The sequence below is a fragment of the Gymnoscopelus braueri genome (assembly GCF_963280865.1).
Source record: "Gymnoscopelus braueri genome assembly, chromosome: 3".
NCBI classification, from domain to species: Eukaryota; Metazoa; Chordata; class Actinopteri; order Myctophiformes; family Myctophidae; genus Gymnoscopelus; species Gymnoscopelus braueri.
Window position 1 is genome coordinate 12,204,202 of NC_137612.1, and position 24,668 is coordinate 12,228,869.

The window sequence follows — 24,668 nt, forward strand, 5'->3', positions numbered from 1 at the left end:
CTGTCTGTAGGCTACTACATGTTATTAGTTTACACTGAAAGTATTCGCAATTTCGTAGGTTAGTAGTTATAATAGAGTTACGCGGTATAAACACATGGTTCCATGCTGTAAGCATCATATAAGCACTTAAATATTAATGTTAGTGTGTGATTCCATTTCCCACCAGAACAGCACGGTTTAGTTAGGCTAATTAGTACCACCTTGCGTATGTTTGTGGGACAGCAGCTTCTATGCTGGGACATAAAGTAAAATTCTTACCTTGAGGCCTAATCCTGGCATGCATCCAGTGTATTGCAATATTGAGGTTCAACTAGTCCTTAGACATACAGTGATCATAAAGTATTTTGCAAAACATATAATTGGCAGTATACCAAAACAAGGCATTTTCTCTGATACTCATGCAAGGACCATTCACAGCCAAAAGCCTAATCAATATTCTTTTTTTAATGTAACATTTTATAGATTATTTTGTTTATTTGTTGTTTTTTGCTTTTTACCCCTTTTCCTCGCCAATTTAGTTGTTATGCCAATTTGTTCCTCCCCACACACATTTCTCTGTGTTGTCACTGCTGTAGTATCCTATACTGGCTTACCTGCCAGTGAGGAGCCCTCACCGGGAGGACGTGGCTCCCTCCTACTCCTCCCACCCAACACTCCCTGCTGACAGGTGCCACCCAGCCCGTAGGAATACACACAGTGACAAACATTACCCATTCCGCCTGGCTTCCCTACCCCAAACACGCACCAATTGTGTTCGTGGTGGATTCAAACTCACAACATCTACGGTGGTGGTCAGGCACTTTACCACTTCGCAACCTGAGTGCCGTACATAGGCCTGTCACAAATTATTACATAATCGCCTAATCGCAATTATTTGAGATAATCGCAATTATTTTGTCCTCATACATTCAGTACACCACTGATGTTCTGGAGGTCCTATGATAAATGAGAGTTCCTGCTGACAGTGTCTTGATAACTTTGTGTGCAGAGTCCTATTTACCAATATTGACCATAACAATGAATTGAAAGCTTTGCAACATTTCCTAGGGAACAGGCTTCAGATTATTTGCCTCCTTACAGATTACCTTGTCTCTTCCTCACCCAGGACTCAGCCCAGCTCCTTATCCAGGACCAGACCTCAGTCATATCAATACTTGACTACTGTAACTCCCTCCTTACTGGCCTCCCAGCATGTGCACTTAAGCCCCTCTAAAAGATCCAGAATGCCGCAACACGCTTGGTCTTCAACCAGACAAAATTCTCACATGTCTCCCCCTTCTCTGCTCCCTCCATTGGCTCCCAGTTTCTGCCCGCACAGAGTACAAAACAATGATGTTGGCCTAAAAGCAACCAAAGGGACACTCCCATATCTTCAAAGCCCGATCCAACCCTAAAACCCCTCCCGCTCACTCAGATCAGCGAACACAGGGAACCTTCCCTAAATAGGTAGATAGTATACTTTATTGGCAGTTTAAAAAAAGTCACAACAGTGTCGTAGCCGTTGCTTGTTTCCATTGTGGTCCGCCTTGAGACATATAACAACACACAAACATACTGCACTAACAACCATGAAACAAAGATTTGATCCTTCTATGTACAGCAGTACATATAGGACAAGAAGGTGCCCTGAGAGAGGAATCCAAAGCAGAGGGGGCTATCCGGGGTAGGGGTCCAACTAAGACCAGTTGGTGTTAAGATGGAGCCATGATTTGAGGTCCTTTTTAAATCTTGCAAGAGAATTTAGGGATTTTAGGGCTGGGGGAGGGCATTCCACAGAATAGTGGCTAAAACATGCGGATCATCCGGGACAACGCTCCACACGTCCCAGACTCTTCTGCCTTCTGGCTCCCAAACTGTGGAACAAACCCCAATTGCAGTTAGAACTGCAGATTCACTCCCAATTGAATTTAAGTTCAAATGTAATTTAGATAGCATGTTATTGAGGCAGATGCTAGTTTTTTTTTTTTTACCGCAAACATCAATACAGATGGTCTTATGGTTGAAGGAAATCATGACATTTGAGGGGGTGAATGACTTAAACTATTATTGCAGAGAGAAACTCATATACTGTATGTAAGCAGAGCTTCTATTTTCTCCATCTTCCTCGCTCACTCCAGCCACCTGCATGTCCTCTTTCACTGCAGTGTATTCACACCTGGACTGATCCTCTAATCATTTCTGATCTTGTCCCTCCTTGTCACTCCTAATGAGAATCATCAGACTGCCACCTCCAGCTCCGCCTCCTGTCTTTTTGTCAGTGCCACCGTTCCATTGTCCTCGTTCACGCACACATATTCTGTATTAATCTTGCTGACTTTCATTCCACTTCTCTTCAACCTGTTCCCTCCTCTCATTACATAATCACTATGTTGTGATTATGTGCCTCCTGCCTCACTTGATCTGTCAACTTGTCTATTACACAATGTGAACAAGAAAGGGCTCAGAGCCAATCCTTGATGTAGGCCCACCGCCACCTTGTACGTTGTACCTGTCCATCACTCCTACGGCACTCCTCACCACTGTCACATGTCCTCATAGGCTCATACATATCATGCAACATTCTGACATACTTCTTTGCCACTCTTGATTTCCTCAGATCACGCTTGCTCTCTCGGCACCCTATCATATACTTTTTCTAGGTCCCCAAAGACACAGTCTAACTCCTTCTGACCTTCTCTATACTTCTCCATTGCACTCTCAGGGCGAACAGCGTGTCTGTAGTGCTCTTCCTTGGCATAAACCCATACCGCTGCCTGCTAATTTTCACCTCTCCTAGGCTAGGTTCCACTACTCTTTCCCATAGCTTCATGTTGTGGCTCATCAGCTTTATACCTCTGTAGTTCCTACAGTTCATGCACATCGCCCTTTTTCATTGGTACCACCAGGTACTTATGTTTGTTTATTCAGCTTTCAGCATGATCACAGGTTTAAAAAGACAGGTGCCATTAAAACACTGAATTATTTTGCTGATTACAATGTAAAACTTGTTAATAATCAAAAGTTCAGAATCTTAAAATCTATTAAATAAAACACAAATCTAAAATCCACTATCATTTAAGAGTCACATATAGAGGCACATATATGGGATTGGTGATTTAATAATTAAGTATCATCTCGTCTTCCAAGATTGTGTTCCATCTAGTGAGGAACTCCTCTTCATATAGTTGCCCTCACTACCGTGATACTGTATATTAAATGCAGTACAGTATAGGCTTACCCAGGACTAAATAAATAAATTGACTTTAGTCCTTTCTTATAGGTGATGCATGTGCTCCAATTCTTTGTTGTTGTAGATGGACATTATTTTATGTTTTCTATTTTCTTTTTACACGCGCCCGCGCACACACACACACACACACACACACACACACACACACACACACACACACACACACACACACACACACACACACACACACATTCATAACAAATCTTGTACAGCCACCTAGTGGTCACTCTGCACTTGTCTGTGAGTCTACTGTCTTCCTACTCAGGTGTTTTGCAAATAATCGCCATGAAAGGGGGGATGTATTAACAAGGGTTAAGTTACACCCTGAAGAAGGCTTTCCCCAGGGGGTGTAGCCTATCCCCTTTGTTTTAATATTTCCAATGTGAAATAGCCACTCAATAACTAAATGCTTTTTAAACTTTCCTGCCAGAAGAGTCCCTTGAATGTCTTAAGTTACTATGGTTTAACAATGTTATTTTGCAAGATCTTGTTTTGTAAGTAGTCTATCAATCATCTTGAAATTCGGTTTCAGAGATGATAATTGTATTAAGACAGACCTCCGTTCATGTATCTCCTCCATTGGAGGTCTTCCGCGTCACGCTGTGGGCGGACCGGGCGGACAGAGCAGGTGCAGACCCATAGAGAGAGAGGGTTACGACACGCTTTGATCTCGCCGCAAAGCGGGCCGCAAAGGGCTGTAGTTGTCCAAACATTGGAACTTCTTCATTGACATAGAACAAGCATTTCCGCATTCCATTCTTACGATGGGAGTCAATGCTAGCGTCGTCACTCTCATATTAGATCACGCTGAGCAGGTGGTGTGTATAATATAATCCATGACAACCCAGGATACTGAGGATAGTGGGTACCGCCTAAAAACGTGCACACTTATTGGATACGTGTTGTTGCTAGGGGCGTGACGGTGGTGGGACTGTCACTGTGACAGGAGCCCTGGAAACGTCCACTGCTGCCAAACCTTTATGAAGAAGTGACATTTGATGAGAGGAAGACAGACCTACTGAGAGAGAGATGCCCTGGCTGTGTGCTCAGCAGCCTCCATCCTCCACACTGAAGCCACTGTGCCGCAGTGAGCACCATCTGATAACGCTTCTATTCAGCTGCAGGACAACGCTCAACAGCACATTAAAGTAGTGGCAGACAGGCTGACGCTATAGTTAAGAGAACGATGCAGAAATATGGAGGTCACACATCTCATAGTTGATTCTTTTTTTTTTTAATTTTTTTACATTCACCAGACCAGAGGCTGGATGGAATAACGCTTACATCGGATGACAGCTGCGCATTTGGCAGTCCCGTGATCACCGTTCTGAGGGATTAGTAAACACCCTGGTAGGGATTGGTCTGCCGCGGAACGCATCACATTTTCATGGAACCTAGTAAACAGTGTCTGTCATCATAGGCGTATAGGTTAAAGTGGCAATGACATCGAGCCCATCTTGAACAGCACCGCCGCTGCTTGCTGCAGCCCAAGTGGATTGACGCGTGACAGGGATGGATCAAGGGACCCATGTCTAAAAAGTGTTAACGTTTTATAATGTGAGATATCCTTTAATATATGTCAGAGACTGCATAACAAGGCCTGCTATCCATGCTGGCAAAGAAGTGCGTCATAATCGCATGTGAGTGTTGCAGGCAAAGGCAGCACGCTCTCCTCCTGTTAGTGGGAGGATGTTGATGGTCTTCTCTGAAGCATGTCACCGGTAAGTGTTTAGAGCATTTACTGGGGATGGATTCCGGAGAGGACTCGGGCTCAGATCCACCGGCACTGGGACGGGGACCCACATTTTCATCGGTGCCTAACATCCTAGAGCTCAAAGCGAGCGCCTGCAGGCCCATCTACGAGAACGGGGCAGATCACAGCCTTATGATAGAGAATGCCACCCTGCGAGGAGCCAGCGATCCCAGCGCCGGACCCTTCACCTCGGGGGATTACCAAGGGATGGTCCGGCGGCGGTTCATCCGCCGAAGCCTGTGGTTCTCCGACGCGGACGAGCAGCCCATGGACAACCCGGAGACGTGCGCCGTCAACAACAGCAGCCCCACTGTGGTCAGCATTCACCTGCGCACGATCGTGGATCGAAACCGGTCCCGGTCCCGGGCTCTCCTTCTGGAGAACTCGAGCACCACGGAGAGCGAAGGAGCCGCGGGACTGAAGGAGAAAGATAGCGGCGCCACGGAGAGCGTGGTGAGCGGAGTGGATGAGGAGGAGAAACCAGACACATGCATAGAAACAGAAACAGAGGAGCACAAGACGGATAGAGTCGATGGATCGTCGTCTGATGTCACCGGGAAGGCTGGCAGTGATGAGAACGAGGAGGAGGCAGGCATGAAGGCGGTGTCCACCTCACCCGGGGGCCGCTTTCTCAAGTTTGACATTGAGCTCGGGAGAGGGTCTTTTAAAACGGTCTATAAAGGTCTCGACACCGACACGTGGGTCGAAGTAGCGTGGTGTGAACTGCAGGTGGGTTGACTCTGGTAATCATAGTCCATCATCATCATCAGGATAAACATCACATCTAATATCAGACTTAATTTTATGTTAATATTTTATTTATTGTTTTGTTTTCATTTTATAACCCTTAGTCTCACCCAGTAGCCTTACTCAGTAGGTCCTACTCAGTATAGTAGGCTATAGCCTTGGCCCACATAGGCCTACCGTATAAACACTATGAAGAGAGAGAGGGAGATGCTATGATATGTTATAGGATACTGTCCAGTTGTCACAGACAGACTGACCGACTGTTTAGCCTACTATATGTCTACTTTTTGTTGGCAACTAGCCTTTCTGACTGTGCAGACAAAAAAATAATACACTACACAAGACAAGACAAGACAAGACAAGACAAGACAAAAATGCGACACGACACAACACGACACAGCAGGACACAACAGGACACAACACAAAACAACAACACAACACAACACAACACAACACAACACAACACAACACAACACAACACAACTCACTGTAGCCCAGCCTATTACTTATAGAAAATGACTAATATGTAGGCCTACGCTAAATGTCTGAATAGTGCAGAAGTTTCAGAGTATCATTCTGGTCTATTTGTTATCAGTAGCATATGGTAACATACTCTTGTCCTTTTTGCAACCAGATTGGGGGGGACACACAACACTAAACAAAACACTTTTTTACCCTGTGGGAGAGTGAGAATACAGTAGGTCATGACTCATGGAAACTGAAGGGAAGGACTGGACTGTTAACTTTTATCTATATCGTTATACAAACTGGGTAGCGTTCCCCCTCTTAATCCACTGGATGTTAAATGCACTGCATTTTGCAAATTTGCTCGTTTGCTAAAATGCTTTAGAGACGGTAGGCTATACACCTGAGAAACAGAGAGAGGGAAAGATGATGTTATGAGCCTGTTTCCTGTAACTTGGCTATTTTGAGCTTGCAAAGGCAGGACCTAGTTGAATTACCCATTAAGACTTGAGGCTGATTCTACAAATCTCTAAATCTAAATCAGTTCTCACACTTTCAAAAGTTTTGTAAAATGTAAAAAAAAATAGCAGATGTACAAGCTCGCAGCACGGCACGAAGTGACGCGCTGTGAGCTTGTAGATCTGCAATTTTTCAATAGCCAACGCAAAAAGCAAAAATGACACAGATGCTTTCCCGGTTTTAATGGGTTAAAGGTAAATGCATCCAAAGCTATCCTCCCTATAAATACTTAATGTATGTCTCATTGTCAGCTACGACTCATATACTCATACAATAATCACCATTCTTTTTTGTTTCTGTTGATGAACTGATACATTTAAATTTCCCAAAGTGGTAAAAAGTTGGGGATTGTTAGTTTTTAGTGTAGCAGCAGGTTCCGGAGAAATCACAGGAGTCATGCAGTTTATTGGTTCACTAATCTGTGTGCTTTTGGTAATTTAAAGGAGTAGTTCACCCAAAACATTACTTATTTTCTATCAATTACACACCCCATGAAGCCTTGAATTCATGGAGATTTTTTTGTTTTTGTCACATTCCTAGGCTAATAATTTGATGACCGGCGGAAAGATGCTAATGTCTCCAGTAGGAGACCCTGCAAGTCTCCTACCGGAGACTCTGCCGGTCATCAAATTATTGGTTTAGGAATGCGACAAGAACTAAAAAATCTCCATGAATTCAAAGCTTCATCATTGTAATTGATAAAAAATAAGTAATTTCTTTGTGTGAACTACTCCTTTAATGATTAGTCTCACTGACATTTTATCCATGTGATATACAGACTAGCATAACCCAGGAGTTAGGCTAGTAGTTTTATTAGTTGCCCATATAGAAGATAGATAGATAGATACTTCATTGTCCTTGCGGAAATTCATTTTGTACCAAGCAGCCATCAGGATACATAATATCACTAAACATAACATAAATACACAATACATAGACAGATCATAGACATAGACAGATCACACAATACATTGACAGTTGTGTAGAAAGATCTTTCCAGTCAGGCAAGTATGTAACTGACTGACTATGTTGGTACTGTAGCTGTTGATTGTTTAAATACGGGCGTGTGTTTTCTAGAATTGTTCCACATCTGTTGTTCTATGTCATTCAAATAAAGTGGTATTTAACTAGTGAAAAGTAGGAAGAGTGGGTTAAGAGAGCCTTTACTGTAACCAAAATATGCCAGGGTCAGTCCCTGAAGCACATTTGTCATTTATTGACAAAGCATCTTTTAAGCAAAATACTGAACCCAGAACCTCTACCTGTTCTGGTGCAGCTGCAAATGGCCGACCCTGCGCTGTGAAAATGCGTATATGGCACAATAGGTTAGAGCCCTATCTTGGAGGCATTTGTCAGTATTTTGAAAAACATTTTAAAATAGTGAAAATAGGCGATCTACGTCTACACGTTATGAGCTTGTAGATTGGCTACTATTTTAATATGTTTTTCAAAATACAAAAGAATGCCAAATAAGGGATAAGGCGCCACGCAAGATAGGGCCCATAGATAATATAGCCTAAACCTCTATTTCATTGTGCTTACTTTACTACTTAAATTAACTACAGTGTACCTCAAAACTGCAACCACCTCAAGAGTGTTGAGTTTACGTCTTTCATCTAGATGTCTATGGTTTGGCGTCACTTTTTGAATTAGCCTGGAAACCAGAAGAATCTGCCATTGCAAAAAAAAAAGCTAGGCTACTTTTTAAAAGATATTATATTGGGCTTTTTCTGCCTTTATTGATATTAGGTAGGCTGACAGGAAATGGGGAGAGAGATGGGGGGGTGACACGCAGCAAAGGTCGTCGGGTTCGAGAGTCGAACCCGTGACATGCTGTCAGGCTGGATTACCAGCCTAGGTGCCCAGACGGTTACGCCAACCGTCCGGGCCATGCCAGGCTAGTTTTGAATAGCACAGCGTTGTGTTTGTTGAAGAAACCTCCCACACAGGGTTGGGTGGGGCTAACCCTAATCCTGACACACAAATACAGTACAGTACATCATTGTCACACATAGATAATTGAGACAGATAAGAATGAAGAATGTTTCAGACCAGCCAAATGGTGGAATTAAAGATGGGCACATTTCCTGTTCCATATCGGTTAGCACTTTGATGCAGTATAACTTGAATTGTGGTGGCTTGGTTCCTATAGGAAGATCCAAGGATGATTCAGCCTTTATTCCATCCCCTGAGATGAGACCCTGCCCTTCATTGCCTCTGTGCCAAAGTCCCTCTACAATGAAAATACAGCCTTTATTTATCCGCTGTGATGGCTGTGTGCATTTATTTATCACTGTGTCTAAGATAAATGAAGACGAGTGAAACGGTAGGTGCACACGGTAAAATCCTGTGTTAATTTATCCATAACTGAAATCTAACCAAATGGACCCTTATTGTGGGAGTGGGACCATTTGGTTACATTTGAATACTCAGAGTTAAATGAACACATATTTTACAGTGTTGATGGGTTAATTAAGATTCATAAGAGAGAAGATGATGACTGATGTCGTGACCAAACAGTCAGTCTGACTACTCTTTGTGAACATTTATGCTGCTCAAACATCTGCTCTGCTGTAGTGTTTGAGATGAGCGAATGACACTGCAAAATTCTGTCGCTGCAGAGAATGCTTTGGATCAGTTTAATGTAGACCTTTTTATTTGACAGGTTTACATATTATTTGGACCGTCTTGGGCAGTATTGTTAGGAATACTATATGAGAATACATCCCCCCGTGGTATTACCAAGCAGATGTGACTGGAGAGTGTATCGCGCTGATGCAAGCCTCCTGCAGCAGAGATAGTTGGAGAGGAAAAGGAGAGAATGAAGGCGGGGGGGAAAGGGTGGGTTCAGCTGAGGATAAAAGAAATAGACCCAGTATCCCAGTGCACAACATAGTTCCTTAGGACAGTCTAAACCGTTCCATTAGACATGTATCAATGCTGTTTCTTTTGTTGCGGTTTGCTGCCTCGTTTTTTAAATCACTATTATTTATTTTGGGATCACGTTAAAGCCGATGCTATACCGTAAATGCCACACCCTGTTTGGATCTTTGTCAGTTCACACTCTCCCTTGTGTCCTTACCTCACCTCTTAGCATCGGAGCATCAGTTTGATAGTCAGATAAAAGCCACCTCCCAAGAAGAATAAGCATTGTCGTGGTAGTTAGATTGCTTACTAGCTAGCCGTAATCTAAGATGCAAGGCAGGGTATACACTGCATAGGTCACTATGGGCTGCGATTGAAACATGACTGCAGCATTCGTCAATAATCAATGCCAGGGGGCTGCACATCGATGTACATAATACTCATTACTGAGTATATATATATATATATATATCAATATATATCAATATATATATATATATATATATATATATATATATATATATATATATATATATATATATATATATATATATATATATATATACACACACACACACACACACACACACACACACACACACACACACACACACACACACACACACACACACACACACACACACACACACAGACACACAATCATTGTTTCCATTAAAATGTGGATACTAGATAGAAGGAAAGAGAAAATCAGGAGGTTAAGTGGCATTCCTTGGTGTCAAAGCTATGGGCTGTATCTGACAAGCTGACCAAAGAGAAACAGAAATGTCAGCCGTTTACTATTTATACAACAGCTCAGGGAAGGTAGGTGGGTGCACAAATATTGATCCAGCATGTGTGCACATTCACCCAGACCGTACACCCAGAGAGGTAAGACTTACAGTCCCAATCCATGATTTTATGACAAAAGTCTATAGCAAATAAAATGAAATAATATTGACATAACATGACACAATATAACATAGTTGATCATGAAAAATATCCAATTTATGATGAGCCCTTTCTTCCTGAAAATGTTATGTATCTTCACATAAAGGTGTTACCAGGGATGGATTTGCTGGGGGGATGGGGGGAGATCCATGCCTTTGCTTTTGATATTCGCCCTATATTCATATATTTTTTTGGCCGGTGGGGATATGTTTGACCTTCTGGTCATACTGAATTAAGAACATGCATTTCCTTTTAGGAAATGTAGACTGTCTGATATGTTTGACATTATGTTTGATAATATCACAATTTAACACTTTAATATAAAACAACAACACTCCATTAATCCTGACGTCCCTATTTCCAGCAAATTTTCTAAATGTGTCAATTTTCTTTCTTGTATAAACAATTACAGATCTAGCTCACAAAGCGTCACATCACAATGCGTTGTGAGCTAGTGGATGTGCTATTTTTGTAACGCATTGTGAGCTTTAGATTGCCTATTTTCGCTATCGCTGTCATACAACGAAGTAAATAGGAAATAGAATACATAGAAAATGTGCTCCCCTCAGTTTTTTTTTTTACAAATGGAACCCTGGGTGCTACAGTGCTTCATGTTTTATACACAGCAGGTAGAAGATGACTACAGGCCCCTATGCTTCACTCACTCAAAATACCAAGTTTGTTTGTAGTCACTCCAAACATACAGTACAGTGACAGCCAGGTCTGACAGAGCCCTGCTTCTGCAACACATGGGCTCATCGGGACGATGAAGAGAATGGTGGACTTCCTGTTAGTTGGAGGCCAGTGAAACTGACACACAATTTACAATTTAGGCATTTAGGAGACGCTCTTATCCAAATAGACTTACACGTGCGAGTTACATGCCTCCATCTTAACCTCCAAATCTCTTTGCCGAACATATTTGCCTATTTTCGCAGAATGTTTGTCTATCATGACCTGCCCATAATAGGGATGTGGTTAGGGAAGAGAAACATTGTGAGGAAATAGGGATGGGTCAGAATAACCGATTATTTTATCGTTTTTGATGGTAAAAATGTATTATCAAAAACATATATTTTTAATAACGCTATTTCTATTTCTGTGTGCAAAGGCTATCCTGTCCTCCAAAGCCTGCCTATAGTAACTACATTTTAGAGTATGCCTAGTATGGGTGTAATAATGTTTCTGTTCTGCATTAGCATTGTCATGTTAGCTAATGTACAAGGCTAGTAGGCTAGGCTATAGAAGAACAAATTCATGAGGATACCAGAATAAATTCACTGTTGAAGCTTTTGTTTTCTTAATAGTTTTGTTACAATAATGAAAAAGATGCACATGGTACTGTCTTTGTTTATATCTAAAAACTGGTTGATAGGCAAATGCAATGCTGTTATTGTAAGGTAGGATGGTGAATGGTGTCATATTTGTCAGTTGATGAAAGAAAGAAAAACATCCCCCAAACAATGTTTCTAAATAAAATCCCCCCCCAAAAAAAGATTACAAAAGTAGAATAATCAACTTTGATTTTGGGCAGTCATGCACCCCTATGTTAAATTTGAACAGATTTCCCAAGCATCTCCTCAGTAAAGCTCTGAGATAATGCCAAATGAGTGTTTGTGCAAGCCTGGGTATTGATTTGATGTTTTTTCCCACTTCCCTCAGGAACGAAAATTGTCTAAAGCAGAGAGACAAAGGTTCAAAGAAGAGGCGGAAATGTTGAAGGCCCTCCAGCACCCCAACATTGTGCGCTTTTATGACTTCTGGGAATCACCAGTGAAAGGGAAGAAGTGTATTGTTCTGGTGACAGAGCTGATGACCTCAGGGACACTAAAGACGTGAGTCAATGATTGCATCTGTGTTACAGGACATCTTAGTCAAAGCAAATATTTCACAGAAACCATGGTGATCTATGGGATTCTCAAGAGGTCGTGTTGGCCTGTTGTCTTCCTACAGGTATTTGAAGCGCTTTAAGGTGATGAAGCCAAAGGTTCTTAGAAGCTGGTGCAGACAGATTCTAAAAGGCCTTCACTTCCTCCACACGAGGACGCCACCAATCATCCACCGAGACCTGAAGTGTGACAATATCTTCATCACAGGCCCAACGGGTTCTGTGAAAATAGGAGACCTGGGACTGGCCACACTAAAGAGGACATCCTTCGCTAAAAGTGTCATTGGTTAGTTTATCGGTTGGTAATCTGATCTGTTAGTGGTTGGAATGCAAACAATGTGATTCTTGTTTACACTGTATACATTTTTGAATTGTATGAATTGTAAAAGGGCATTTGAATGCAATTAAGATAGAATAGGTTAGAATAATACAGGAAAAGAAGATAATAAAATTACAGGGCACAAGAAACAAATCACAAACCACAACAAAAAGGCAGCGGCAAACGGAAGTCTACAGCTTTGATTTAAAATAACTGAGAGTTGTAGCAAACCTGCATGATTGTGTTTGTACTAGATATGTCTTGCAAAGAAAAGTGAATGCTGCTTCTGCACATTTAGTTCTGACTCTGGGTTCATCAAGCAGACATGTCCCAGACAAACTGAGAAGTCTGAATGGTTTGTGATGTAGCAAAATGTATTTTTGGCCCTAAACCATTCAATGCTTTATAAACCAAGTCATATTTCGAAATCAATGTTTTCACAGACAGGAAGCCAGTGTAAAGATCTGAGAACTGGAGCGATATGATCCACTTTCTTGGTATTAGTAGTAAGGACTCAAACAGCACCATTCTGAATCAACTGCAACTGTCTGATAATGTTTTAGGGTGACCTGTGAAGACCCCGTTACAGTAGTTGAGTCTGTTGAACATGAATGCATGGCCTAGTTGTTTTAAATCCTGCTGAGACATCCACGACATTAAGGGGATAGTAGGCTGACTTTGTAATTAATTGTCTTAATGTAGCTGTTGAAATTCAGGTCTGAGTCCATGATTACTCCATCATTTCTGTCTTGGGTTGTGGGTTTTTAACATTACCAAGCAGTAAGCACTGACTTTTAATCGTTTGTAATTAGCCCCCAAATCAATTGCTGAAATTCTTACCTCTGCCACACTGTCTGTGTTTGAATCTTCAGAATCCTTTATGGCTGTATAATGCAGTGGTTCTCAAACTGGGGTCGAGGGACCCTCAGGGTTCCTTGAGGGGGTTCCAAATGGACCCTTAACTCTGAGAGTTATGGGGGTCCTTAAAATCAAAAAGTTTGAGAACCACTGGTATGATGTGATCCCCTGTTGACTGTATTCCCCATGCAGGCACCCCAGAGTTCATGGCTCCAGAGATGTACGAGGAGCACTACGATGAGGCTGTGGACGTCTATGCCTTTGGGATGTGCATGCTCGAGATGGCAACCTCAGAGTATCCCTATTCTGAGTGTCAAAATGCTGCTCAGATCTACCGCAAAGTCACCAGCGTGAGTTCATGGTCATTACAGTTAAAATCGCTGGCCTGGGGGGCATTGCTGGAAGAAAATCAAATGTCGCCTCAAATGTCAAATGTTCTTCAGCATGCATCGTTTTGTATGATTACTTATTTATTACGCATAAATTATCACACTATACAAGCAAGTACATTTGACAGGGTCCCCACGGTCATGAAATTCCTGGAAATATTTTGAAATTGAAAAAAAAATTATCCAGTACTGGAAAAGTTTGGGAATTGATCAAAGGTCCTGGAATTTATCAAGGGTCCTGGAAAAATATTTGGCTATGCATTGTTTTTGGCTATTGATTTTGTTACACAGATTTTGTTATACAAAACATTTTCATAAACATGTATAACATTACACGAAATATGTAACATAAGTAGTTTTTCGCCGAACGGGCTGTGTGATGGCATATATTATTTAAATAAAATAAGTCATACGTATGCCATAATGAGTCTTCCATTGAGCTATGCCCTAATTTTGCACGAAATTTTGAATGAAATTGTACTATTCTATATTCTATGCTTTATTTTTGCTACACTGCCTATCTTTGGGCATTCTACATAGGAGTAAGAGACACATTATTGCGCTGAATGATTGTTATATAGGCCTGGAAATTGGGCTAAATATTCTGGAAAAGTTTTGGAAAAGTTTTGGAAATTCATTGCTAAAAATGTGTGGGGACCCTGATTTGAACTATTACTGTATATAAGACTACGGCAGACAAGATCATTTATCTAAACCCAGATTTGTCATAGAGACTCCTTCGTAGCATTGTCATAATTCTGGAGATCTCTGCCAGGAATATAAACAGCACTGCATGGGAAGTCTGTCCTTATCAGTTAGTCTTACAACGAAACAATGCTGTTTCTTTAACAGGGAATGCAGGTCACAGGCTGAGTGTGGCTGTTTTGTCTGTGTTCACATAACACTTTGTTATTCTTTGCCTTTTATCTCCAGGGAGTGAAACCTGCCAGCTTCTGTAAAGTTAGCGACCCAGAGATTAAGGAAACCATTGGCGAGTGTATATGTCACAAACCGGTGGAAAGGTGAGTTGATCAGGCCCTATAACTGGGTTTTGGAGGCAGTCACATACCCAAGACAGATTTTTGCTTCGGCTTCCAAGTGTTGTATGACAGAACTAATGTATTTAAAGAAGCAGTTCACCCAAAACAATACTTATTTTCTATCAATTACACACCCCATGAAGCATTGAATTCATGGAGATTTTTTTGTTTTTGTCGCATTCCTAAGCCAATAATTTGATGACCGGCGGTCTCTCCGGTAGGAGACTCAAAGGAGACTTTTTGAGTCTCCTACCGGATACATTAGCATCTTTCAGCCGGTCATCAAATTATTGACTTAGGAATGAGACAAAAACAAAAAAATCTCCATGAACACGACACTCTGTTGCCGTTGCATAAATCAAGCGTTAGAGGTCAGGGGCCTCATGCATTTAGACAGAGGTTGCCCCTGACAAGAGAGTTTCCATCGTTGTTTATGTTTCTCTGTCACAGAAGCATGACGTTGGTGCCAGTATTTGGCTCGGCTACTGTTGACGCTTCTGTGTGTTGTCATAATTCCTTTACTGACACTGTGAACTTTGTACTGTTCAGCAGCGGTGTGCTTGCTTGTGTGTCGTCTGCAGGTACACCATCAAGGAGCTCCTGAACCACGCCTACTTTGCGGAGGACACAGGTGTGAGGGTGGAGCTGGCCGAAGAGGATGATGGGAGTATATCGTCCATTGCTCTGAAGCTATGGGTTGAAGATCCTAAAAAGCTGAAGGGAAAGTACAAGGATACTGGGGCCATTGAGTTCAACTTTGACCTAGAGAAGGAGGTTCCAGAGCTCGTAGCCCAAGAAATGGTACACAAGGAGAAACAGTAATTGTGCAAATATTGTATTTTGGAAATTATTATACATACTCATACTACATACGTATCAGTATCAGTCAAGTGTAAAGCAAAGTCACTGAAGTCCAACAGTTTTCATTTGAATTACAGTACCGTTACAAACTATTAAACTTATTATGTGCCATTTCTTATTTGTAATTGGTGAATCTAAATGAGATAGATTATGAATCATGGACTTAGCCACTGACTTGGATTTGAGGCTTTGTGGTGTCTCAATGAATAGATGCTTTGTTCTCCAGACTGTTCTCTGGTAACCTTGACTTTTGCTGTGCTGGACAGGCTGCTCTGCTTGCACGCTATGTTCTACCATTTCCCCAGCAGCTGGCTCCTATTGTTGAGAGGATAATAAAAGTAATGCCTGATTTATACTTGGTTGTGCGGTGTGTTGCACACCGAAAATAGCCGATCTACAACCTCTGAGCCTGTAGATCGGCTATATTTGGTACGCGTCAGCGGCACACAACTATGATTAAATCAGGCTTAACTTGTCTGTCTCATGGTATGCCCCCTCTAAATGGTAAATGGTGCACTTACTGTATATAGTAGTGCCTTTATCCAATTACAGCACTACCTTTGGCCCCTTTGATTAGATGTGACGCAACTTAGGGCTCATCAGTGGTCACATTAAGTAAATTACAGGTTATGAGCTTGTAGATTGGCAATTTTCACTACTTTTTCATGACAATGTCATACCACAGAAGCATAAAACAGGCATTAATAAAAAAGAAAACATAAAAAGATGAAATATGGAGTTTTCTGTCTGACAGACAGTGACAAATAATATGTAACTTGATTCTGAATGCTAGAGTCACTGACCCAATTATCCTCAGACTTAAATAAAGGAACCCTTTTCAACCTTTTTCACTTCAAGGGCCATTATTTATCGGCATTTGAGCCACGGACCACCATTTGATGAGATTTAGACTCTCAGACCCAAAACGTAGAATATTTTGTTATCGTTGGATAAGATTTTGTCCACAATTCATGCTGTATTGATGTTGGTTCCATAGGAGAGATGACAGGCAAACGTTGATCAAAATAACAATTCTTATACATTCTCTAATTGTGTAGAATTCTTGTAAATTAGGATGTTTAACAATAATTTTACTCTTGAGAGTGTAAACTGAAACAAAATGGACCCGTAAGGGTTGATTGGGTTTCATTTTACATTCTTAAGAGTTAAAGATCTATAAGGGTCCATTTCGTTACCAACTCTCCATCATTTAGCTGTGGACCACCTGGAACCCCCTCAAGGACCACTTGTGGTCCCCGGACCACTGGTTGAAAACCACTGCTCTAGGAAACTGGGTAATCTTTTGTGGTGTGAGCACTGGAATCAAGTAAACTCACTGATGTACTGTATCTACTCGCTTTTCAGTTTGACTAGCGTAGTTCATGCAGAATCCTAACTGAACATTTCCCACGTGTCCTGCAGGTGGACTCCGGCTTCTTCCTGGATAGCGATATGAAGATAGTGGGGAAGTCCATCCGAGACCGCGTGGCTCTCATTAAATGGAGGCGTGCGCGGTTCCCGTCGGGAGAGAGGGAGGGCCCTGCGGTGAAGAGCGCCCAGCAGAACCTCCTGCAGGTGCCCGGCACGGGGATACCACAGGGAGTCGCCCTGGCCATGGCAGACAGCGAGGAGATGGAGGCCGAGCAGCCTACCGTGCTGAGCACCCTGCCAGTCACCACCATTACCACATGTGAGAGAACCTGTTATAACCTCCATAATGTACACTTAACACACAGAGGAGTCGTGAATCAGATCTGTGTGTTACAACGGGTACTTAAGATTGTGAATCACACCAATGAGTCCGGTATACAGCACTGTTTCCCAAACAGTGGGTCAGAGCCCATCTTTGGGCCGCGGACCAATTTTTTGGGTCGCAAGTAAATATCTCCTTTTTTCCGTTTCCTAAATAAATAAATTGTCTGATGAAGGTCTAACGGCCGAAACATCGAATAAAGAGGAGCAATTTCTTTTTGCAAGTTCCAGACAGTGTGCGGGTCCTTTTCTTTGATGTCATTATCAGACATCCCCTTCTAAATAGATAAATAAAAAATATATATATTTCAAAAGATTTTTGGGTTCCACAAGGTTCTGTCTTAGGACCAAAACTTTTTAATTTGTACATTAATGACATTTGTGACGTGTCAAAATTGTTACAATTTGTTTTGTTCGCAGATGACACAAATTTCCATTGCTCTGGATATAATTTAAAAGAATTAGCTGAAAGCATTGTATATGAAATGACAAAACTGAAAAAATGGTTTGATGAAAACAAGTTATCGTTAAATCTGGAAAAAAAGAAGTTTATGATTTTTGGTAATCGGGAAAAGGATGACGAGGTGTTAATATCTATAAATGGAGTGGCAATTGAAAGAGTATCAGAATTTAAATTTTTGGGAGTAATAATGGATGACAAATTAACATGGAAACCCCATATAGCACATGTTAAAAAAAGGATTTCGAAGAGCATTTTTGTTTTAAATAAAGTAAGACATGTGTTAGATTATGTGTCAATGCGATTACTATACTGCTCACTTATTTCACCATACCTCAGTTATTGTGCTGAAGTATGGGGGAATACGTATGTGACTACCATAAAACCATTATACATACTACAGAAGAGAGCGGTAAGAATCATGCATAATGTCAATTATAGAGAACACACAAACAGACTATTTATACATTCAAGAGTTTTGAAACTTGAAGAGATAGTGAAGCTACAGACACTATTAATCATGTTTAGGGCAAAAAGCAAAACGCTGCCAGCTAATGTACAAAAGCTGTTTGAATGTAGTTCAGAAAGTGGGGACAGTAGGAGGAAATATGATTTTAAGCATCAGTTTGCACGAACCACTCAAAGGCAAATGTGTCCTTCAGTTGTAGGAATCAGAATGTGGAATTCGCTCCACACTGACTTAAAATGTTGTACAAATATTTATCAATTAAAAAAATGGTATACATTTTTTTTTATTAGACAATATGAAGAAGATGAATAGGAAAGGATTTGACTTTGGAGTTATCTTTTGTTGTTGTGTTTTGTTTACTTTATATGTTTGTTCATTTGTTGCTTGTTTTGTTGCTCGTTTTTGCTTTTTTATTTATTTTTTTGGTTTTGTTTAAACTTGCATGTTAGTGCAGGTACTGGTGGTATGCGCCGATCATCAAGGATATATATATATTTTTTTAAATTGGATAGGGGGCAGGTATTAATAAGAATGTATTCTTCTTCCTGCTCCTTTTCGCTCATGGGTGTATGTGATTTAAGGAATTATTGAAATTATGAATTGTGTGAACTGTAATTACACTACCATATGCGAAACAAAATAAAATGAAATGAAATGAAATGAAAACGTTTAAACAAAAAAACACAACTTTTCATTAATTAAAAACAATTCCAACATTTTTCAAAAGTATATCATAAATAAAATGAAAAAATCTAATAATTTCCATTAATAAATAAATTATAAAGTTTAAGAAGTAGTGAAAATAGCCGATGCTTGTAGATCTGCTACATTAACTATTTTAGGTCCCGGGAAAACGTCTAATTTCTCTTTTGGGACTTGAGCCAAAAGGTTTGGAAAACACTGAGCTACAGTATGAGTCATGATCCAGCTTCTGAATTGTAATGAGGCCATAATAATCCACATTCCTTAATCTCTCCTCTGCCTTTTATTGCATTGTAAATTTTACCCTGCTCTATTCCTTGTTATTCCAGCTGACAGTGGAGTGGTGTCTACCCTCATGCAAACAGACAATCTCAACGGTCTAGGTCTAAGTGCCACCTACCAGTCACTTCCAGAGCCCATTTCCACAGCTCAGATTATGTACAGTCCCCCCCCTGCACAGCCCCAACCTCAGCTACCCCCAGGGTCGTACCAGCAGCCCGCGGCGCAGCTTTCGCAAGAAAACTACTCACAAGCGTTCACACATCCGCACCAGGCAGTGTACCAGCAAATCAGCGGTCAACTACAACAACAGGGATCCTATCCACAGCCTGCAGCACATCTGCTCCAGGGTCTGTACACGTCTCAAACAGTGAGTGACCGGCTCAGTTCGTGTTATTCTCTCATTGTAACATTTTCTCCATTAATCTCCCCCCAATGTTTGCCATGTTTTCTGTCAGAAATGTTGTAAAATAACAAGCAAATTATATTTTTTCCCTTTCATCAAAATTGTACCCAAGCAGCGGCACTCCAGTGAGCCCTTATATCTCGTATCTCAGGCGGCCTCTCTCGTCACAGAGAGCTCGGGGTGCTTAAGGCATGGAAGTGCCCCCTTGTTTGAGATGCTGCGGTATAGGACCCACTCTCTCCCGAGGAATACGAACCCTCAGTCAAGCTGCTGTTCCATGCAGGACCTGTCTCCACCAGGGTGCACAGATGGCCACGACAGCTCAGTGCTCAGTGCCGCTCGCAATCTAGATTATAATTACCCTCAACGTCCTCTCTTGTCCTCTCATAATCATCAACATCATCATTCCTATCATGATTTAGCAAGTCACTCCAACGCAGGTCACCTTTCCCTGCCCTTAAAACGCCCGTCAGAGCTGCGTCTGAGCCCTCTGCTTGGCACCCAGCCCCACCGCCACTGCAAGGCCTGTACGTCTCTCCCGCTGGGGGACAGGACTAATGCTGGTGGCTCTCTGGGACACAAACACATGCCCCCTCTTCCCCCGGCACCACCACGGCCTTCTCCAGTCTATAAGTCCTCTCTCAGGGCTCCACCCTCTCCCTTAGTGTTAATCAGTCCAGCGTCTTCGCCCCCAATGGTGACCTCACCGTCACATCCTGCCCCACTGTCTCCCCTCGCCTTGTCCCCAAGGAGTCTGTATGGAAGCGGGGACCTCTCTCTTCTTGACCAATGCCTCCACCACATTGTAAGCCGCAGGACGAGCCCGCTCAACCTCCCTGAAAAGGGAGCACACCACCCGACGCACCTCAACTGGGAGGTCGGCTGGTTCGCCCCCTCTGTGCTCGAGCGCACCGAGCAGAGTCGAAGCATGCCGCTCTTGTTTAGCCCCCGCCTGGACAGCAAACTGCCGTTATGCTCACACAACATGGAGGACAGACCTGGTCCAATGGTAGGTGAGAGATGGGAGCCTTTGCCACGGGCAGCCTGTTGTACCTGCAGGGGCCTGGCGCTTGGTCCTCTTCTGGTTCTGCCAAATGCCTCGCTCCGCTTCCTCTGCATCTTGAATGATGAGAACCAAAATCACCGCAGCTGAACTCTGCCCTTGCTTAAACCACAATCAAGATTTTCCCCTTTTTCTGTAGGAGTTTCTGGCTTTGATGGGTAGAGGTGTAAGACTGGATAGTAAACTACTGTCTAATAGCATAAAATTGTTATAAAGGGGGGGGGGGGGGTTCTATAATTTCCATTTTAGGACCCTGCCAACTGCTATAAGTGAATCACTATCTGCCTTCTGTTTTCTGCTGATGATTGTCACTGCCTTAAAATACAAAAACTTGCATGATCAATCGGTTGCATATATGTAATAGTGTAATTCCACTCTCTAGCGGTCTATACTTTGTCATATGACAAATAGCGTAAATAGCTACATCTACAAGCTCACAACGTATCGCATTGCAACGCGTTGTGAGCTTCTTGATCTGCTATTTGTGTTATGTTTTTCTTATATTTTTATATATTTCTTTTTAAATACTTGAAAAAATATTGATCAATTTTTTGAAGCATTTGCCCCAAAATAGAGATGCCAGGGGGTTAATGTGGTTAACATTACTGTACTGCTTCTGAGGGTCTCATCTTTGTTTCGGAACAGACCATCTCGGCTCCAGCGACGCCAGCCCCCTCTGTGCAGCAGAGCTTCCCAGCTGTATTCCCCGCTGTACAGACGCAGCAGCTCGCGGCCCAGCCTGGCCAGGAGCAGGTATGTACTGTATGCACCCAACTACGTCAGCCTCCGCTAGCAGATAGAGATACAAACAGTGCAGCAGAATTATGCACGGGATAACATGGAAGCCTGGCTGCAACACTCTTCTTGTGGCCCGGCTTGCGGATAGCCTAGCAAAACTCCACCTGACTGTCGGTGCCTCTAAACCGAGTATACATTTTGATTATATTGTTTATTTGGATTTATCAGCATTTTTGGACTGTGGGCATAAGCACAAGCCTGCTTGGCTGTCAGTATGCCAACACCAAAATAGGAAACTTTGTCTTCTTTATTGGCTGTTAAGCAATCCAAAATAACTTGCTGCGGTTTTTATGGTATAGAGGCTTTCAGTCATCACCGCCAAGCTGCTGAATGCAGTCGACACTGCAGAGATACTTATTAGCCAGCAATCCCCTTCGCTGCAAGAGAACACACGCACGTGCACGCTCACGCACGCACGCACGCACACACACACACACACACACACACACACACACACACACACACACACACACACACACACACACACACACACACACACACACACACACACACACACACACACACACACACACACAGTATTATCTAAACAAGTAAGACGCGCGAACGCGGTAAGCGAACGCAAAAAAAGAAAAAAAAGAATGAAAAAAAATATTTAAAAAAAAGTAACCAATAATTTTTTTTTTTTTTTTTTTTTTTAAATCTGCGTTAAAAGGAGCATCTTAGAAAAATACAAATTCACAAAAAAAAAACTTGGAATGTTTTTGAACAATTCAACAAAGTGTTTGAAGTGCCTGTTTCACCCACTTCCGGGGGGCGGAGCCAAAATCCGAGCCCGATGTATTTGTTCGTAGACCCCCACTTAGGGGGGGTAGAAAAAGTTTGGGAGCGATTCGGGCACTTTTCATTTAACATGGGGTTTCAATGGGGAGTTTTTAGGAGCCTTCTCCGGGGCGTGGCTTCCGGGGGAAGGGGCGGGCTTAAACGCAACCTTGACAGGTGTGTTCAGTTTTCAAAGACCTTTCATTTGATGTATGGTACGTCTAAATTGGACATTTACTTATCTCAGAGGAGCTGCACACAGGCAGTGCACACAGGCAGTGCACACAGAGACACAACCCAAGCAGGGTTACATAGTAAGCTCCACTTGGTCGGAGGCGCGGCTTCGCCGCGCCTCCTCCCGCGTTCGCAACAAGGGATGGGACGATAATCGTTATTATCGTTTATCGTGATAAAAACAACCCTCACAATAATCGTATCGTGGAGATTTAAATTTATCGGGAAATTGTCCTCCGTCATACACCAGGATGAATTAGCGTTTGTTGAGCTGCAAATTCAGTGCCACTTAAACCCTGTACTTGATAAAACTGACCTGCAAAGAGCACATTTGGTACGCTCTTATTTCACTGTAGATCGATTCGCCATACATATCCAATCTACAAGCTCACAACGCGGTTATGAGCTTGTAGATCGGATATTGTTGGTGAACGTTCTCCCCAGAATAGGGATGCTGTGGGTTAAAGAGTTAAACAAAAGTGCCATTTAAAGTTTTATTTTGCAATTATTTTTGCCACAATAATCGTGACATGTAATTTTCATATCGTCCCATCCCTAATCTAAACCGACAGCCCTGTCTACATTTTTCTGATAGGCATCCCATGTACTATTTATAATAGTTTAGAAGGATAAAACATTCTGAAGGTTTTCCCTTACTGAGCTCCCTGCTTCATGTACCGTATATAATATCCATGTGTTTGTACACGTGCCGATGTACAGTGTGCAACTGTGCATGCGTGCATGCATGATCCGCTGGTGTGAATATTTCATTTGTAGCATACAGTATTTACTGTATGCATTTGCTGTGCTTTGCCTGTTATCAGTTTTGATGTAGAGATGTACCAATACCAGTTTTTCCTTCCCGATACCGATTCCGATACCCGTAACTCGGACCAGTGTGTAATTTAAAAAAAGTGGGGTCCAGGGACTCTCAGGGTTCCTGATGGTGTTTCTTGAAATTAAATAGTTTGAGAACCACGGATCTAGAAACACATTAAAAAATCCCTTAAAAATTGCTAATAATGTCAATAGTACAGTAAGAGTATAAAACAGTAGTGCAACATCAACTGAAACAGTCAAATTATTGCAATATCGTCAATATCGCATATACTGGCATACTCGCCGATACCGATACCAGCATTTTAGGCAGTAAAGGCAGCTTTTCCGATATTGGTATCGGTATCGGAACAACTCTACTTTGATGCGGATTGTGTTTTCTTTGTGCTTTTGGTTTCTCTCCTGTCTGTATTCCTCTTTAGTTCCAATTCCAGCCAGTTGGGATCTGTTCCCAGGCAGACCCACCACCTCTTACCAGATACTGTGGGCTATTATGGACTGTAACTGTATATACCCCAGCTATTCAAAAATAGCCAATCTACAAGCTCACAACGCGTTGCCATATGTTGTGAGCTTGTAGATCTGCCATTTTCCGAAAATGTGGAACATTTCTGCAAACTATTTCTAAAAAAATTTGGGGAAATCTTTAAAATTGAATGGACAATTCAAAATGGACAATATAATCATGTCCAAATTCCATAATAGGGAGACGCCTAGCCTTGGATCAAGATTATCATAGATGTATTTTATCGACTGACTTTTACTTTCGGGGGCAATTATACAGACTTTACGGGCGGATGTCCAGTGACAATTGGGGGGGTAAAGCCCAAGACGATCATAGATATGCAAATGTCAAAATCGATAAAATACATATATATGATAGTCTTGAGCCAAGGCGAAGAGACCCCCGACAGCCAGATTGTACAGAACATATTTTAACATAAGAGCAAGGCAGATGCTGTAAATTATCAAATATATGTATTTTTCAGCTGGAACTCTCCTCTTGT

At 42.0% G+C, this 24,668-nt stretch overlaps 1 protein-coding gene across 2 annotated transcripts in view; it reads left to right on the top strand.

Moving 5' to 3' along the window:
• Positions 1–4,350: 4,350 nt before the first annotated feature.
• The window catches only part of wnk2 (WNK lysine deficient protein kinase 2), a 41,440-nt gene continuing 21,122 nt past the window's right edge, over positions 4,351–24,668 (top strand). The window contains exons 1-10 of one of the 2 annotated variants that reach the window (XM_080423691.1): positions 4,351–5,711; positions 12,189–12,361; positions 12,480–12,700; positions 13,784–13,941; positions 14,914–15,002; positions 15,602–15,821; positions 17,304–17,571; positions 19,594–19,913; positions 20,062–20,958; positions 21,658–21,765. In XM_080423691.1, the coding sequence (XP_080279817.1) occupies positions 4,977–5,711; positions 12,189–12,361; positions 12,480–12,700; positions 13,784–13,941; positions 14,914–15,002; positions 15,602–15,821; positions 17,304–17,571; positions 19,594–19,913; positions 20,062–20,958; positions 21,658–21,765 (3,189 nt within the window). In that variant the 5' untranslated portion in view covers positions 4,351–4,976. The remainder of the gene's footprint in view (positions 5,712–12,188; positions 12,362–12,479; positions 12,701–13,783; positions 13,942–14,913; positions 15,003–15,601; positions 15,822–17,303; positions 17,572–19,593; positions 19,914–20,061; positions 20,959–21,657; positions 21,766–24,668) is intronic. The other variant, XM_080423692.1, reaches the window with a different exon arrangement.